The sequence below is a fragment of the Piliocolobus tephrosceles genome, chromosome 17, assembly GCF_002776525.5.
Source record: "Piliocolobus tephrosceles isolate RC106 chromosome 17, ASM277652v3, whole genome shotgun sequence".
Taxonomy (NCBI): Eukaryota; Metazoa; Chordata; class Mammalia; order Primates; family Cercopithecidae; genus Piliocolobus; species Piliocolobus tephrosceles.
In genome coordinates, this window is record NC_045450.1 from 41,528,941 (window position 1) to 41,544,010 (window position 15,070).

The following is a 15,070-nucleotide window of genomic DNA, read 5'->3' on the forward strand; positions in this document are numbered from 1 at the left end:
AGGGCTTGGCAAGCTTGGGGCCCACTAGTGAAGGCCTTAAGTGCCAGGCCCAGCACTTTAGACTTAAACAACTCGAAGGGGTTTAAGTGGGCAAGTTCAGATCTGGGTTTTAGAAAGAGTCCTGCTGAGGGAAGGGTGGAAGTGCCAAGAAAGGAGGCCTGAGGCCTACTTCTGGAGGAGTTGGAGAAAAGCAAAGAGAGAAGCGTAAGTGCAGGCCACTGTGCAGACAAATGGCAAAACCAGACTTGGGATAAATAAGCTGTAGTATTCTTGGGATAAATAAGCTGTAGTATTTGGAGAGTGGGAACAGAGCTGTCTCTCAGATCCCCCAGTGCCCAGCAGTACCTGACACCAAGATACTGAGTAAAATGTTTATGACGTTTTATAAACTTGAGTACTATAAGGGTAATCTCTTACTGGTCAGTGACATCTTTAGCCCTTGCTTTGTGGGGGTTGTAGGAGTGCATGTGTATATGTTATCACAAAAGAGCGTCACCCAGTTACTGTGGGCCCCTGGGATTCCATGGAAAAACCACAGGGTGACTTTGGATCAGGTGGGGTACATAGCGCTTCAGAGGAAAAGCTCTGGAGCCATATTGTTACTTAACAGCTTGGACAGATGACTTAACGCTTCCATGCCTCAGTTTCCTTGTTTGTAAAACAGGGAGGAAAAGGCTGTTGATGGTTCTCACCGCAGGGAGCTATTATGAAGATTAAGTGACTTATTTTAAGGAGAGGGGCTTAGCTTGGTTTTAGCACATATGAAAGCAGTCAGCTCAGCTTTTTCTTGTTTATTTTGAGCACTTACTGTTCCTGTTTTAGGATGGAGAGGTGGAAGGCCATCCTGTGTGGGCACTAATTTACTACTGCATGCGCTGTGGAGACCTGCTTGCCGCTTCACAGGTAGTTAATCGAGCTCAGCACCAGCTGGGAGAGTTTAAAACCTGGTTCCAGGAGTACATGAACAGCAAGGACAGAAGGTATGGTGAATGAGGTGGCACGCCCAGTGGTAGCCGTGCAGAATCAAAGGGGCAACCTTCACTGTCGTTATTCTCTTTTCCCTGGACGGGACCAAAACAAGTTTCTGCTTGGGGGAAAAAGGAGGTTTTGAAAGCAAATAGAACTCTCTTTGGAATAAAGAGTGAAAGGATTAGAAGAATGCCCCATTCTGACGCTGATGTCTAGGCATGCATGCATCTGTGTTTGGGAATTTTCCTGTTCCTACAAGGGAGGGGCTGGCTCAGAAGCATGATGTGAGTTATTCTGTAAATCTAAGGCACATCAAGGATGCTTTATAAAATGGGACTTTTTAAAAGTTACATTTGTTAACACTTAGTGCTTCCAGTATGGAAATATGTTGTCATGTACTTCGTAGCTTAAAGGCTAGAATTAGAAGTTAGTAAAATTGAAATATAATCATTGAATTAATTCATTAAGTCTTTACGTTCTCTTGCATTAAGGAACTGCTAAGCATTAATTTTCCTTGGATTTTGCTAATGTAATTGGACTTAAGTTCATGCTCAAACTGAGGTTATTATATATATGTACATGTATGTAGAAGAAATGATGGTGGTTACTGTAGTTGTACTTGTGGAAAACTAGAATACTTTTCTTGGCAGCATTAATAATGTCATGTCAAGAGATTGCCTCAAACCACAAGCCCCTGTCTTGCTCATATTAGAATTTAAAGTAGGGTTAATGTCTTAAGGTTCCCCCAGAAGGAGATTTGAGTGCAAGTTGCTTTTTTAGGAGGTGATCTCACATGAATAAGGGAGTGTGGAGGCCACAGAGGAGCTAAGACAGTTAAGGGAAGGATTCACTCCTGTCCATCACTGCTTGAGTGCTGCTGGGGTGTGGAATGGAGTTGTAATTCCCTGGTATTTCTGACCTGTCCATGAAGGCCTTAGCAAATAGAAAACTGGCAGGTCAATAGATGCAGATGCTGGTAGTTGCAAGTCAGGTTAAAGTGATGGTGCCGAGGGGAGGGGATAGGGCAGAGACAGTCTCTCTTACCCCGATGAAGGAAGGCTTCCCTGCTGTTATGTGTTTGGGACTTGGGACGCTTTCAGATGCACTTGAGGATCTTTACTGAATGTGTATCTGTCTGTTCCCTTATGCCTGTAGATTGTCCCCAGCTACAGAAAACAAGCTCCGGCTGCATTACCGCAGGGCCCTTAGGAACAATACAGATCCCTACAAGCGGGCCGTGTACTGTATCATTGGCAGATGTGACGTCACCGACAACCAGAGTGAAGTGGCAGACAAAACTGAGGATTACCTGTGGCTGAAGGTAGGCACGGTTTCCTCTGCCCACACAGGGCTTTACCCCTTTTCTGTGCTCATGTCCCCAGAAAGATTTTACCTGCATAATGTATGATGCCAGGAAGGTGTTCAGGACCAGCGGGTTCCTCGTCTCCTGTCCCCATTTTTTATTGTGTAATTCCCAGCTCATAACCATAGCCTTAAACACAGCTTCCAGCTGACATCATTGAGCATGGCTGCTGAACAGCTACAACTCTGTGCGTGTGGCTCAGGGTGTAGTTTGTACTAATGCATGTGTTTCTCTTGGGGATTTAGTTGAACCAAGTGTGTTTTGACGATGATGGCACCAGCTCCCCACAAGACAGGCTGACTCTCTCACAGTTCCAGAAACAGTTGTTGGAAGACTACGGTAAGATCCTGGACATAACCACCTTTCCCTTCTCTTGTCCACTTAAGGTGACTACCTCAGTTTTCCTCTGGGAAAATTTTTCATCTCTGAACTTTTGTCTTTCTTTCAAAACTCCTATAGATTGTCAAGGCAAAACAGCAAAACTACCATTCCAAATTCAAATAAAGGGCATGTGGCCTTAAATAATGCATAAAACTTATATGGTCATACACAATAATCTATTTTCTCTAATTCTTTGAACTATTCTAGTAGACGTATGCTCAGGGAGAGACAAGACTTAGCTGTTGCTTCCTAGTAGATCTTACTAGTCACTAGATCTGAGCACAAAGGAGAGAGACAGAAATAGCCTTTCTTCTTTCTTCCTCCCTATTTTTTCAAAACTGAGAAGAAAAGAAGATTCCAAATAATGGTTACCAGTTGTTGCATCCCGATTTCTGTGACTATGAGTAAACTGAAACTCCTTTGAAATCTTCATTTCTTTCCTTGAGTGACTTAATAGGGTAAAGGAGATGGACACTCTCTGTGGTCCATTTTAAGATCCTTAACTCTGTTTCTCTCCCACCTAATGCAAGCAGTTGGAGTTTTACAGCACAGTCAAATTTCCAGTAATGTTTTGAGGTCTAGAGAAGATGGAGGAGCCAGGTCACATTTCACATGGCAGTTTACTGTATTCAGGGCCGCCTTGATCAATTCAGGCTCATGCTGGTGCTTTCTTCCTGCCCATCTAGTCCTGTGGGCTCACAGGCTGCTCCCTGGGGGTTGGGCCACCAGTGAGCACCTTCTTTCTGAGTTGGTTTTATCTCTTCTCCTCTCCTCTCTCCCAGGCGAGTCCCACTTTACGGTGAACCAGCAACCCTTCCTCTACTTCCAAGTCCTGTTCCTGACAGCGCAGTTTGAAGCAGCAATTGCCTTTCTTTTCCGCATGGAGCGGCTGCGCTGCCATGCTGTCCATGTAGCACTGGTGCTGTTTGAGCTGAAGTTGCTTTTAAAGTCCTCTGGACAGAGTGCTCAGCTCCGTGAGTATTTGGCATTGGGTTGACAATAACGTAACGACGGCACGTCCTTCTTTGGGTGACGGTGGCCACAAAACCACAACCAATAAGGATTTGAGCAAAGGGTACCAGTCATTTTAGAGCATGTGGACAGTTGAGCTTTTTAGATGATTAGTGTTAGGGTTCTTGCTTCCCCCCGCCAGCATTAGTATTCCCTTGGAAGTTAAGTATATAAAGTGCTGTTCAAAGTGCTAGTTTTGTGGCCAGTCTGATTGCCTGGAAAATGGTGAAGAAGCAGCCCCTAGAGTTATGGGTCTGATTCCCATTAGGGTCCTGGCTTTTATGACATTGGAAACCCCAGTCAGGCATATGCATACCAGACTGGGATGAGAGAGTCAGGGGAGAGAGAGGAAGTAAATGTGGATGAATGGCTGCGGGTTCCTTATTGGTGTAGCAAAGTCATCCCAGAGCATGTGCCATAATGGTCAGTTGGATTATCTTTTCATTCAGAGACCAACATATTAGTAATTTATGGCAAAGTGCTGTTTTCTCCACGTTGGGCCTGGGGACATATTGAGGATAGGGTGGTAAAAGGGACTGGCCAAAGCTTATATTGGCAAATATTGACTGGGCTGCAGGAGTAGATGCTGCTGGGTCTGTGGATTCAGCTTCCATAGTTTCTGGGTTGCAAGGGTCAGAGGAGCAGTGTGGTTGTGACCCATTCTGACCCCCACGATGCAGTCAGCCACGAGCCTGGTGACCCTCCTTGCATGCGGCGGCTGAACTTTGTGCGGCTCCTCATGCTGTACACCCGGAAGTTTGAGTCCACGGACCCAAGGGAGGCCCTCCAGTACTTCTATTTCCTCAGGTAATGTTTGCTTTTGACCATTTACTTCAGCTAGTTTCGATTTCTGCCATTCTGAGAATGACTGTTAGAGACCTCATGTCCAGACTGGAAACTGAGTTGTTTTTTCCCTTACAGGGATGAGAAAGATAGTCAAGGAGAAAACATGTTTCTGCGCTGTGTGAGTGAGCTTGTGATTGAAAGCCGAGAGGTGAGTGGGTTTCCTCTTCTCTCCTCCCCATGGTTTTCAGTGTGCGTGTTCCCGTGTTCATTCCGTACTACTTCAGTATGGTTGTGGTGGATAAGGCCTAGGGAGTTTTTAGAGTTTCTTTGGTTTCTAACAATGAAAATATTTATTTCAGTCACACTGGGTTTTAGTTTGCGTGAGACTTATCCCATTCATCCCATTTGATTCCTCTCTTTTTTCTCTAAAGACTTATGGATTATGTTTATATCTTTGTCCAATAATTTGAGTAAACTTTTTTCCTTCCACAGTTCGATATGATTCTTGGGAAACTAGAGAATGACGGAAGTAGAAAGGTGAGTTAAATGCATCCTTAGAGAAATGTTTGTTAGCTGTTGGGGATTTATAAATATCAAAAGAATACACTTAGATTTTAAGATTCAAGGTACTAAAGATGCAAATCTGAACAGAGTTGCTTAATTTAAAAAATGGAATGAAAATTATGGGCCCAGATGATGACCTTGGTTTTACACACACTTTATATCTCCTTAAAATATGTTAATTTGTGATTACAAAGCTTTTTTATTATGTTCAGAATATTCATTTGTTCATGCCTGTCATTTTTTGAGCTGAGAATGCTGTTATACATTTCTGCCATTCTTGGCTCAGAAAACATGCAAGAAAAAGAAATTGATTACTGCACCCATTCTCCCAAGATGGAAAAGTTAGACGTGCACTTGACCTCCTTCAAAATGCAGTTTCCAAGGGCTTTGAACTCCACAGTGACCCTGGAAATAACTCCTGGAAGGCTTGAGGGATTTCAGGACTCACTATGCCCATTGGTTGTCATGGCAGGAGGGTCAGAGATCCTGTTGTCAGAGACCAGTCCTGGCCCTGAATCTCCCTGTAGCCTTTGGAAAGTCACTTGCCCCCTCAGGGACTGACTTTTCTCATTTGTAAAAATGAGTGGTTTGGACCCAGCAATCTGTAGATGAGCTCATACTGCTCACAGCATCTACCTCAGAAGAAAGGCAAGTGACAGTGCTAATGACAGTGGCCTTGGCTATTGGGCGATGACAATCACCAGGCATGGTACTGAGTGCTTTGCATAGTTTCTTCTTTAACAGGCTGTACTGGGGCCAGGAGGCTCCCAGTGTGTGTGAGTTGACAAAGCTGGAAACATAGATAAGACCTTATCCTCTCCTGCCTCCCGCGTGGCAGGGCACGTCACCTCAACCTGGTCCAGCCCTGAGAGTCCAGTGCCGGTGGAGAAGCAGAATGGCCAGGCAGAGATATTATGCACTTGCCTTCATTCTCCCAGGGTACCTAAGGCCTCTCTCATGCTCTCCTGAGCATTTAGTTGCTGTCAGTGGTGACGGTGATTTTTTTTAAGAAATGTCCTGTTACCACTTGCCATGTGTTTTTTCAGCACTGAGTTCCTTTTGCCATCTGTCTTAGAAAGCAATTCCAAAATCTTTCAGATATTTTCTCTAAGCCTCCTGCTTTTTCTCTGTAGTTCCTACTCATCAGCAAATTTAAAATCATTGATTTCACTGACTCTCTGGGTCATTTTGGAAAATTAGAAAGCACAGATGTCTTATTGCTGACTCCTCTGTGCTTCTAGTAAGTCTGCCCTTTCATGTGTAGTTTCCTTGGTCTCTTTTATAGTTTTAATAGGACTTTATATCTTCAAGAAAGCCAGAGTCTGGCTGATGAAGTACATGCATTGCCCAGGGCAAGCAATTTCACTTGAAGTATTTTTTGGGTCCTAATTGCTTCTCTGTGTTTAAAATAATAGCTCTGTGCACCCGTCTGTCTCTTCCTCCCCCTCCATAATTTGTCTTGTCAGCCTGGAGTCATAGATAAGTTTACTAGTGACACAAAGCCTATTATCAACAAAGTTGCTTCCGTGGCAGAAAATAAAGGACTGTTTGAAGAGGCAGCAAAGCTGTATGACCTTGCCAAGGTAAAGTGTGCCTGCTTCCTTCTTCTGTACTTCACAGGTCTGCCGGCCTTTCGGCATTAAATGTGCAGCCACTTCGACAGTGTCGTTGTTGTAGCACCCTCCCTATAGAGGCGTTTGCTCTAGTGCTTAGACAATTAATGGTCCAGTCAGGACAGAATTCCCATTTTACAGCTGTATTTCTTCCCATAAGATTTTTCTGACCAAACAACATATTGAAAGGATGTCCTGCAGGCATTGAACTATTGTCTCACTTGGCAGCAGAATTAGCATCCATCACATTGCCATGGTGAAGCCACTGTTGAAAATGGCATTATGCTGACCCTGGCAGCCACAGACACACTGGGGAACAGTAGTGTTAGAAAATAAGACCACATCAGTGTGCAGGAAGGAGTGAAAGAAAATAAGACCACAGCTGGGCATTTTGAGACGACTAGAATACATGTTTCTACCTAAGAACAAATGATGACTAAGAACATATGGTAGCTGCTAAGGATTCTATGAACTAAACAAGATTACATTTTCTCCTTTATCAGCTGAGAAAAGTAGACCAAAAAAACAGCTATAGGCCAAGTGCAGGGGCTCACACCTGTAATCCCAGCACTTTGGGAGGCCAAGGCGGGCACATCACTTGAGGCCAGGAGTTTAAGACTAGCCTGGCCAACATGGCAAAACCCCGTCTCTACTGAAAATATAAAAATTAGCCAGGCATGGTGATGCATGCCTGTAATCCCAGCTACTTAGGAGGCTGAGGCACGAGAATCACTTGAACCTGGGAGGTGGTAAAAAATGCTTTGATTGAGGTATAATTAAGATGTAGAAAAATGTGCAATAATTATATGTACAGCTTGACGAATTGTGCATAGGTATATATCTTTGTAACACCATCCAGATCAAGATACCAAACATTTCCATCCATCACCCCAAAAAATTCTCTTTGGCGGGTAGGGGGTATTATATAGTTGTTCCTTTTATTGATTATTTTATTGATTGCTTCCTTAATTTTAAAAACTTGAGCAGAATGCTGACAAGGTACTGGAACTGATGAACAAACTGCTGAGCCCTGTCGTCCCCCAGATCAGTGCCCCGCAGTCCAACAAGGAGAGGCTGAAGAACATGGCACTCTCCATTGCCGAACGGTAAGCCAGGAGCTGGCTCCATGGGACCCTGAGGGTGCCACTGCCAGGCCACCTTTGCCCACCCAAATGCATGTTCAGCTTTACTAGGTAACAGCAGACAGCTTTCCAAAGTGGTTCTTCTAACTCACCATGCCATCAGCACTGCGTGAGTTCCTCTGTCCCCACATCAGAACTAGCACTTGGTACTATCAAACTTAACATTTTTGCCAAAGAAATGGGTATGAAAGGGCATCTCTGTATTTTAATCATGCACATGAAGTTTAATTCTAGGCATTATGCTCACCTATATACTGTTGTATACTTTCATCAGCCCTCTCAAAGGCATTCAAGACCCAAGCTAGTGATGGTTGGATGGGGGAGATTCTTAGAGGTGTTGCGGCCAGTGTTTCAGACAACCTGGATCCCCTGTGAGTTAACTGAATTATCAGACTTTTAACTAGTTTAAGTCCCGGGCTGAGGCTAACAACATTACTTTTTGTGCTCTCTATAGATATTGCTAATAAAATGACCCAGAGAAAACTGGGTTTGGAGTGCTCTCCCGGGGTAACACAAAAGAGCATTCTTTGGTAAATGAGATATCTCCACCTAGCAAACAATCCCTAGTGATGGCCGCTCAGCTTTTTGCGCGTCAGGACCTCCCACCTTTCATGAAGATTGGATGCTGAGATGATGGTCAAGGCTGGAGAACCACGCTCCATGTGGAGTACCTGTAGGTGGATTCATACCAAATCCACTATCAGTGCTTGGCTGTTTCAAAATAAGCACCATTTTACACTCTTTAATTAACTTCATCCGGAGAGCTCAAGAGGTTTTGATGCTTTTTATATATTTTTTGTATTTTGAGACAGGGTCTCCCTCTGTCACCTAGGCTGGAGTGGAGTGCAGTGGTGCAGTCATAGCTCACTGTAACCTCGAACTCCTGGGCTCAAGCAATCCTCCCACCTCAGCCTCCTGAGGAGCTAGAACTACAGGCATGTACCACCACACCTGGCTAATATTTTAATATTTTGTGGAGATGGGGTCTCGCTGTGTGTCCAGTCTGGTCTCTGACTCCTGGCCTCAAGCAGTCCTTCCGCCCCAGCCTCCCATGTAGCTGAGATTACAGGCATGAGCCGCATGAACCACACCCCACTGTCTTTTTAAATGCTATTCCACAGTTACGGATTACACAGAAATTCCTAATACACTCTCACTCCCCCCACCCCGTTTTTGTCTTTCAGGTATAGGGCTCAAGGAATAAGCGCAAATAAATTTGTGGACTCCACATTCTATCTTCTTTTGGACTTGATCACCTTTTTTGACGAGTATCATAGTGGTCATATTGATAGAGCTTTTGATGTAAGTTTCAGGAAAGGTGTTTGAAGTGCAGGTTAATGTACACCCTTGAAAATTCAAAACACTGCATGGAATTTACTTAAAACAAAGGAGCTGTTGCCAGTATGTTTGTTAAATGAAGAAGGACAAGTAGAATCCTGGGACTTAAAAGGATTTCCTGTGTTGCTTTTTTTTTTTTTTTTTATCCCCCTATTCCTTTCCCCTTTAATCTGAAAACAGATACGTTTCTCAGAGTAATTTGAAATCTCTGAATTTTAAAAAATGTGTCAGAAAATGAGGATAAGAATTAAGTTAGCTAGTTAGAATCAAAGCCTTTGTGTGTACACAAGGGAGAATGGTGTTTTCTATGAAGAAGCCCTTTGGAGTATGTGAGGGTGCTGACTTTACATGTAGAGAGATGAAGTGACTGTGATAGTTGTCTTACATGGGGCTGGTGGTTGTTTTAAACAGATAATTGAGCGCTTGAAGCTGGTGCCCCTGAATCAGGAAAGTGTGGAAGAGAGAGTGGCTGCCTTCAGAAATTTCAGTGATGAAGTAAGTTCCTTCTTCCTGAGTTATGGAATTCCTTTTTCCCCACTTCCACCAAAAGCTTTTTCTTTTCCTGTACCTAATAGCTTTAAGAGTTCTAGTTACAGTAACTCTCCAGACTGAGTTTTCCAGAGTGATTCCCTTTCAAATACCTTGGCCTGGCTTTTCTGTGAGTACATACATCCCCATCAGATTATTGTCTGAATTCCTGATTGAGAAAATACAGTCATTTCAGTGATTGACATGTTCTTGGGAGAAACAGGTTTCTGGTTGATCCTGTGAAGTCTGGTTTAATTCTTCTATTATCCACTTGTACTAGAGGGTATTTTGGTGCTTAACTCTGATCATCTTTAAGTAGTTCCATTGGGTACATGAAACACATCATGATGCACTGCCACCCTTGCCCTCCCTGATCTGTTTTGTCTAAAGAAGCAAATGCAGTGACTGTGGACTAAGCTATCACCCCATAAGCCCCAGAGCTGCTGTCTGTCTGTTGGGTTTCTAGCATATTGCCAACATCTAGCCCAGGGTGCTCAGCTGGGCTGCATACTGGCATCTCTAGGAGAGTTTCTAAGAACTCTCATGCCCAGACCACAGAGATTCTAGTTTCCCTGACTGCTGCAGCCCAGACCTCCCCCAGTCATTCCAGTGTGTGGCCCCGGTAAATTCATCTCTAGAACTACAAACACTCAACTCAGCTCTCAACACTATGCTAGAACCAACTGCCTGGCTCTGGGATGTCACTAGTGGTCTTTCAGTTTAAAATTATTCCTCATTGAGCAGATGCCTTTTATAAAATGTCTCCAGCCAGGTGCGATGGCTCACGCCTATAATCCCAACATTTTGGGAGGCTGAGGCAGATGGATCACCTGAGGTCAGGAGTTCGAGACCAGCCTGGCCAACTTGGTAAAATCTCGTCTCTACTAAAAAATAGAACAATTAGCCGGACATGGTGGTGCATGCCTGTAGTCCCAGCTATTCAGGAGGCGGAGGCATGAGAATCGCTTAAATCCAGGAAGCAGAGGTTGCAGTGAGCTGAGATTACGCCACTTCACTCCAGCCTGGGCGATTGAGGGAGACTTTGTCTCAAAAAAGAAAAAAGTTTCTGTTTTAGAGAAAGGAGTAAGGCCAGTTCTGCACATGAAGAGGGATATTGACTGCTGTGGTACACACAGTTCAGAAGGTCTTACCCCTTGCTGACTTTCCCTTTATACCTGCTGTGGTTTCTATCCTTAGCCACTTGCTCCTTTGTTATTTCTAGCCTTTCCTTGAATACATCCTTCATTGCATCAGAGATTAAAGTAGTACACCAGGGCCTGCCCTTGTAGACACTCCCAAGGACTCTGGTAGGGCCATGCAGATCCAGTGGAAACAGCCCACTGAGTTTGAGAAAGTGGTGAGTGGTAGGGACTGTGGAGAAGTAGCATGTGCACCTGTACCTCCTGACATTCAAATTCAAATTATGTATTGGCATCCACTCTGCTGGCCAGTCTAAGCCTAATGCTAACCAGATGTCAGCATGCTTTTTTTGGCTTGCTACCCCTGACTAAGGGAAAAACAGCATAAACAGCATAAAGGAGCAGAAACAGTAACCACCTGACCTGAGCAGCATTGCTTGGGGTTTTTTCTCACACTTGATGTTTCAGTGTCATCAGCTCCTTTTGGGTGACTGTGTGGCTCTCCATCTGGTAATGGTGAAGAGTGATGCGACCAGGCCCGCCTGGAGCAGCCCACCCTCCCTCTATCTGTGGTTGGCCCGAAAGGCTTGGTTCTTTTTCTTTACTCCGTTTTTCTCTCTGTGTAGATCAGGCACAACCTCTCAGAAGTGCTTCTTGCCACCATGAACATCTTGTTCACACAGTTTAAGAGGCTCAAGGGGACAAGTCCATCCTCGTCATCCAGGCCCCAGAGAGTCATCGAGGACCGCGACTCTGTAAGATCCCAGCATTCACGAGAAACATTGCTGAGCACCACCTTTCTGGTTTGGAATCCGTTGCACTCTTATTAAGAGACCACATGACCCAAAACTGCTCTTTCTCCTTAGTACCTGGCAGCTGGATAAATCTCGTGTTAGGGGCCTCCCAGAGGAAATCAAACATTAAAGGGATTGCTGCTCTTCTCAAGCTTAAAAAAATAAAAAGATGTGCTAGGTCTGCAAATCTTACCTTTTAACAGATCACACAGAATGCTAATTTCTAGTTGACTCCTTAAGAACTTCCTGCACATTTTAAAAGATAAGTTTATTTTGTTAGTCCTAGCTCATTAGTGAACACTTTTATTAAAACCATACTTTATTTTTGATCAACACATTAATTTAATGTGAACCCTTGTTTCTCCTGTCACCGGTGTTCACAGTGACCCTAGAGAGGTAACTAGGACAGCATCTTATCCCCTCTCACAGCTGAGGAAACTGAGCTGTGGAGTCAGGAAGCAACTGCCCTCAGGTGGCAGGTAGGTGAAGGGGCCATGTCTGGAGGCTGGGTCTCTGACACCTGTGCCCTTTCTGCTGCCTGTGGGACCTCTGGCAGTGCATGGGTCAAGTGGAATCCAGGTAGCTGGAACCCTGGGGCTCACAGCATATGTTGTCTGATTACAAAAAAAAGAACAAAGGGTATTTTTTGACCCAGTTAAACTGTAAGGGGATAGTACAATGGTGTTTTCATTTCTTTTCTTTTCTTTTCTTTTTTTTTTTTTTTTTTTTTTTTTCGAGGCAGGGCCTGGCTCTGTCGCCCAGGCTGGAATGCAGTGACATGATCTCAGCTCACTGCAGCCTCCACCTCTTGGGCTCAAGCCACCCTCCCACCTCACCCTCCCAAGCAGCTGGGACTCCAGGTGTGCACCACCACACCCAGCTGAGTTTTGTACTTTATATAGAGATGGAGTTTTGCCATGTTGCCCAGACTGGTCTCGAACTCCTGAGCTCAAGAGATTCCCCCAACCTCAGCCTCCCAAAGTGCTGGGATTATAGGCGTGAGCCACCGTGCCCAGCCCCACAATGGTGTTTTTTAAAATTACCTTTCCTTTAACATTTCCACTTAATTTTTGATGAGACTCTCAGGATCTCAGTGTCTAACATCAGACTTGGTTTTGGCAGCCAAGAAGCCTTATTCTGTCTTCTGCCTCTGAGGATGTCTGTGAGCTCTTTCCACTGTGACCCCGCAGGCATTGTTGTTGACAAAACTTGTGCTTAGTGAAAGATGGTGGAAATTTCCACCTTTAGGAATGTGGGTAACAGTGCTCAAGAGTGGTCCACTGAAGTGGTCAGCCCGTCCAGGTGCGCACCAGGGCATTTGCTGGTCTTCTCCCTACCCTGGACAGATAGGAGTCTGAATGCCAGATGTGCCACCGGTGGGCTCATGGTGCCTACCACTTGGCAGGAATCTTTTTTGATGATAGAAACCCAGTGCAGTGATGTTTGTTAATGTGGGTATTGAGATGGTGGATACTTCTTGGTGCTCTGTGTGCCACTTACAGTTCAGGGAGGCTTGCCCACTGAGAGGAGCTGGTCCCTGGCAGGCCATGTCCTATGTCTGAAGATCATTCTCCTGCCTGCCTTTTGCCCACTACTCTCCTTTTTCTTTCTTTTTCTGAAAGGTAGAGGTGAATAGGATTAAGTAAAACATTGTATATAAAAGTTGGGCGCCCAAGAAGTCTGCAAGCCCACTGATGTCCTTGGTTTCATGGTTTAAAGTGAGATACTGCCCAGTAAGGGGGTGAATCCTTTTACTTGAACATCCCTAGAGCTCATTTCAAAGAACCCATGCACTTTCATTCACTTCTAAAGAAAATACAATGGGTATTCCTATCACAAAGTCAGATTTCTTTTTGTTTGGACATTAGTAAGGACATGCACTCGCTAGTTTGTTTTACACATCAGGTAAAAAGCATTTGGTTTTCAATTTTCTTCTGGCGTGGTCCTTAAGTAAGCCTAGTAGACAACTCTTCAGTTTTTCTTTAAATTCTTGTTACTAGTCCAGAAAGGTGTTTGTAGATTCTCCCGTTCTAGTCCAGATTTGGTTTAAATTTGTAGGGCCACCTTTTTCCCTCCTGGAACAATCCAGGAATTCCATAAATACTATTGCCTGGGGAAAGAAGGGCTAAGCATGTATATCAGGAAGGGAGAAACAGGAGGAACAAAAGGAAGGAAGAGGAAAGATGCATGGGAGGAAGAAAACCGGCGTGGGACTGCACAGTCAACCCTTGCCTCCGGTGTTACAAGGGCTTCATGGGGCTGTGGAGACTCAGATCCCTGTGAAAGCAGATGGACAGAAACCAGCCAGAGAGGGAGGCTCTGAAAATTGGAGCAGGCAGTTCTGAAGCTCAGGGCTGTGTCAAAAGCTAGCCAAATGTGTTGGGGCGAGGCGGCTTGCCTGGCAAACCCATCTGCTTTTTGCTTAGTAAATGGGTTTGGATGCCTGTGGAACAGGGGCCTCGGGGGACGAGCTTTGTTAACTTTGTGTCATGCTGAAGGAATACGACAGAGGAGGGTACGACTGTCATCCACCCACCAGGGATCTGTCCCTGACACCCCGGGGTGGAGGATGGAAGAACATGGAATAGTGCCCTGACTCAAAAGTTAACCAATTTCCTTTGCTTCCTTCCCTTTTCTCTCAGCAACTCCGAAGTCAAGCCAGAACCCTGATTACCTTTGCTGGAATGATACCCTACCGAACATCTGGGGACACCAATGCGAGGCTGGTGCAGATGGAGGTCCTCATGAATTAAGTGCCATGCTTTGGGGACATCTGGGTCGGCACACTGTCAGTACATCAGGCACATGGGCCCACTAGGGTGGGGTTTCTGGTTTTGTTTCTGTTGTGTTTTGTTTTGGTTTCTGTATTATGTATTTTTGTCAACACCAATAAATTTCTTTGATTTGTATTTCTTTTCAACATTCTTTTATTTTCTTTTTTTTTTCCTTTGAAATTTTGTTTACATTTTTATTTGTGTAATGGGAAATGCTGTCACTAGCTCTTGGGCCAGGGAATGAGAGGCTATGTAGATATTCATTATTTGGTTAAATTGACCTTAAATAATTAAAAATTTACCCAAAATGAGCCAGGAAACAAAGCCTTTGGGAGTTACTTTTATTTAGATATAATATTCTATATAGCAGAGTCACGATTCATTTTCACATTTTTATTTGAATGTGAAAGTCAACCTCAGCCTTAGAAGATGTAAGATTTGTGTGTGAAATATCAAGCACTCCATGTCCTCCTATTCTCGGATGTGACTTAAGTCCAGATGGTCCAAGACCATCCCCCAAATCATCAGCGCTGATCGCAGGATTCATCAGTTTGCTGTTCTCTTGCAATCCCAGTGGAGATAAAAGCATAGACCTAGAAAAAGCCTTAAGAAAGAAGGTTGCAGGTGCCCCAACTTGCACTTGAGGAAGGTGTAAACTTGCCACTGCA

The 15,070-nt window shown here is 44.4% G+C and overlaps 1 protein-coding gene across 3 annotated transcripts in view; it reads left to right on the forward strand.

Moving 5' to 3' along the window:
- The window catches only part of NUP93 (nucleoporin 93), a 113,157-nt gene extending 98,609 nt beyond the window's left edge, over positions 1-14,548 (forward strand). For all 3 annotated transcript variants that reach the window (XM_023209982.3, XM_023209983.3, XM_031934453.1), the window contains 13 exons: positions 823-980; positions 2,125-2,290; positions 2,578-2,671; positions 3,496-3,687; positions 4,405-4,531; positions 4,646-4,718; positions 5,003-5,047; positions 6,541-6,657; positions 7,675-7,793; positions 9,014-9,131; positions 9,579-9,662; positions 11,461-11,589; positions 14,271-14,548. In XM_023209982.3, the coding sequence (XP_023065750.1) occupies positions 823-980; positions 2,125-2,290; positions 2,578-2,671; positions 3,496-3,687; positions 4,405-4,531; positions 4,646-4,718; positions 5,003-5,047; positions 6,541-6,657; positions 7,675-7,793; positions 9,014-9,131; positions 9,579-9,662; positions 11,461-11,589; positions 14,271-14,381 (1,533 nt within the window). In that variant the 3' untranslated portion in view covers positions 14,382-14,548. The remainder of the gene's footprint in view (positions 1-822; positions 981-2,124; positions 2,291-2,577; positions 2,672-3,495; positions 3,688-4,404; positions 4,532-4,645; positions 4,719-5,002; positions 5,048-6,540; positions 6,658-7,674; positions 7,794-9,013; positions 9,132-9,578; positions 9,663-11,460; positions 11,590-14,270) is intronic.
- The last annotated feature ends 522 nt before the right edge of the window (positions 14,549-15,070 follow it).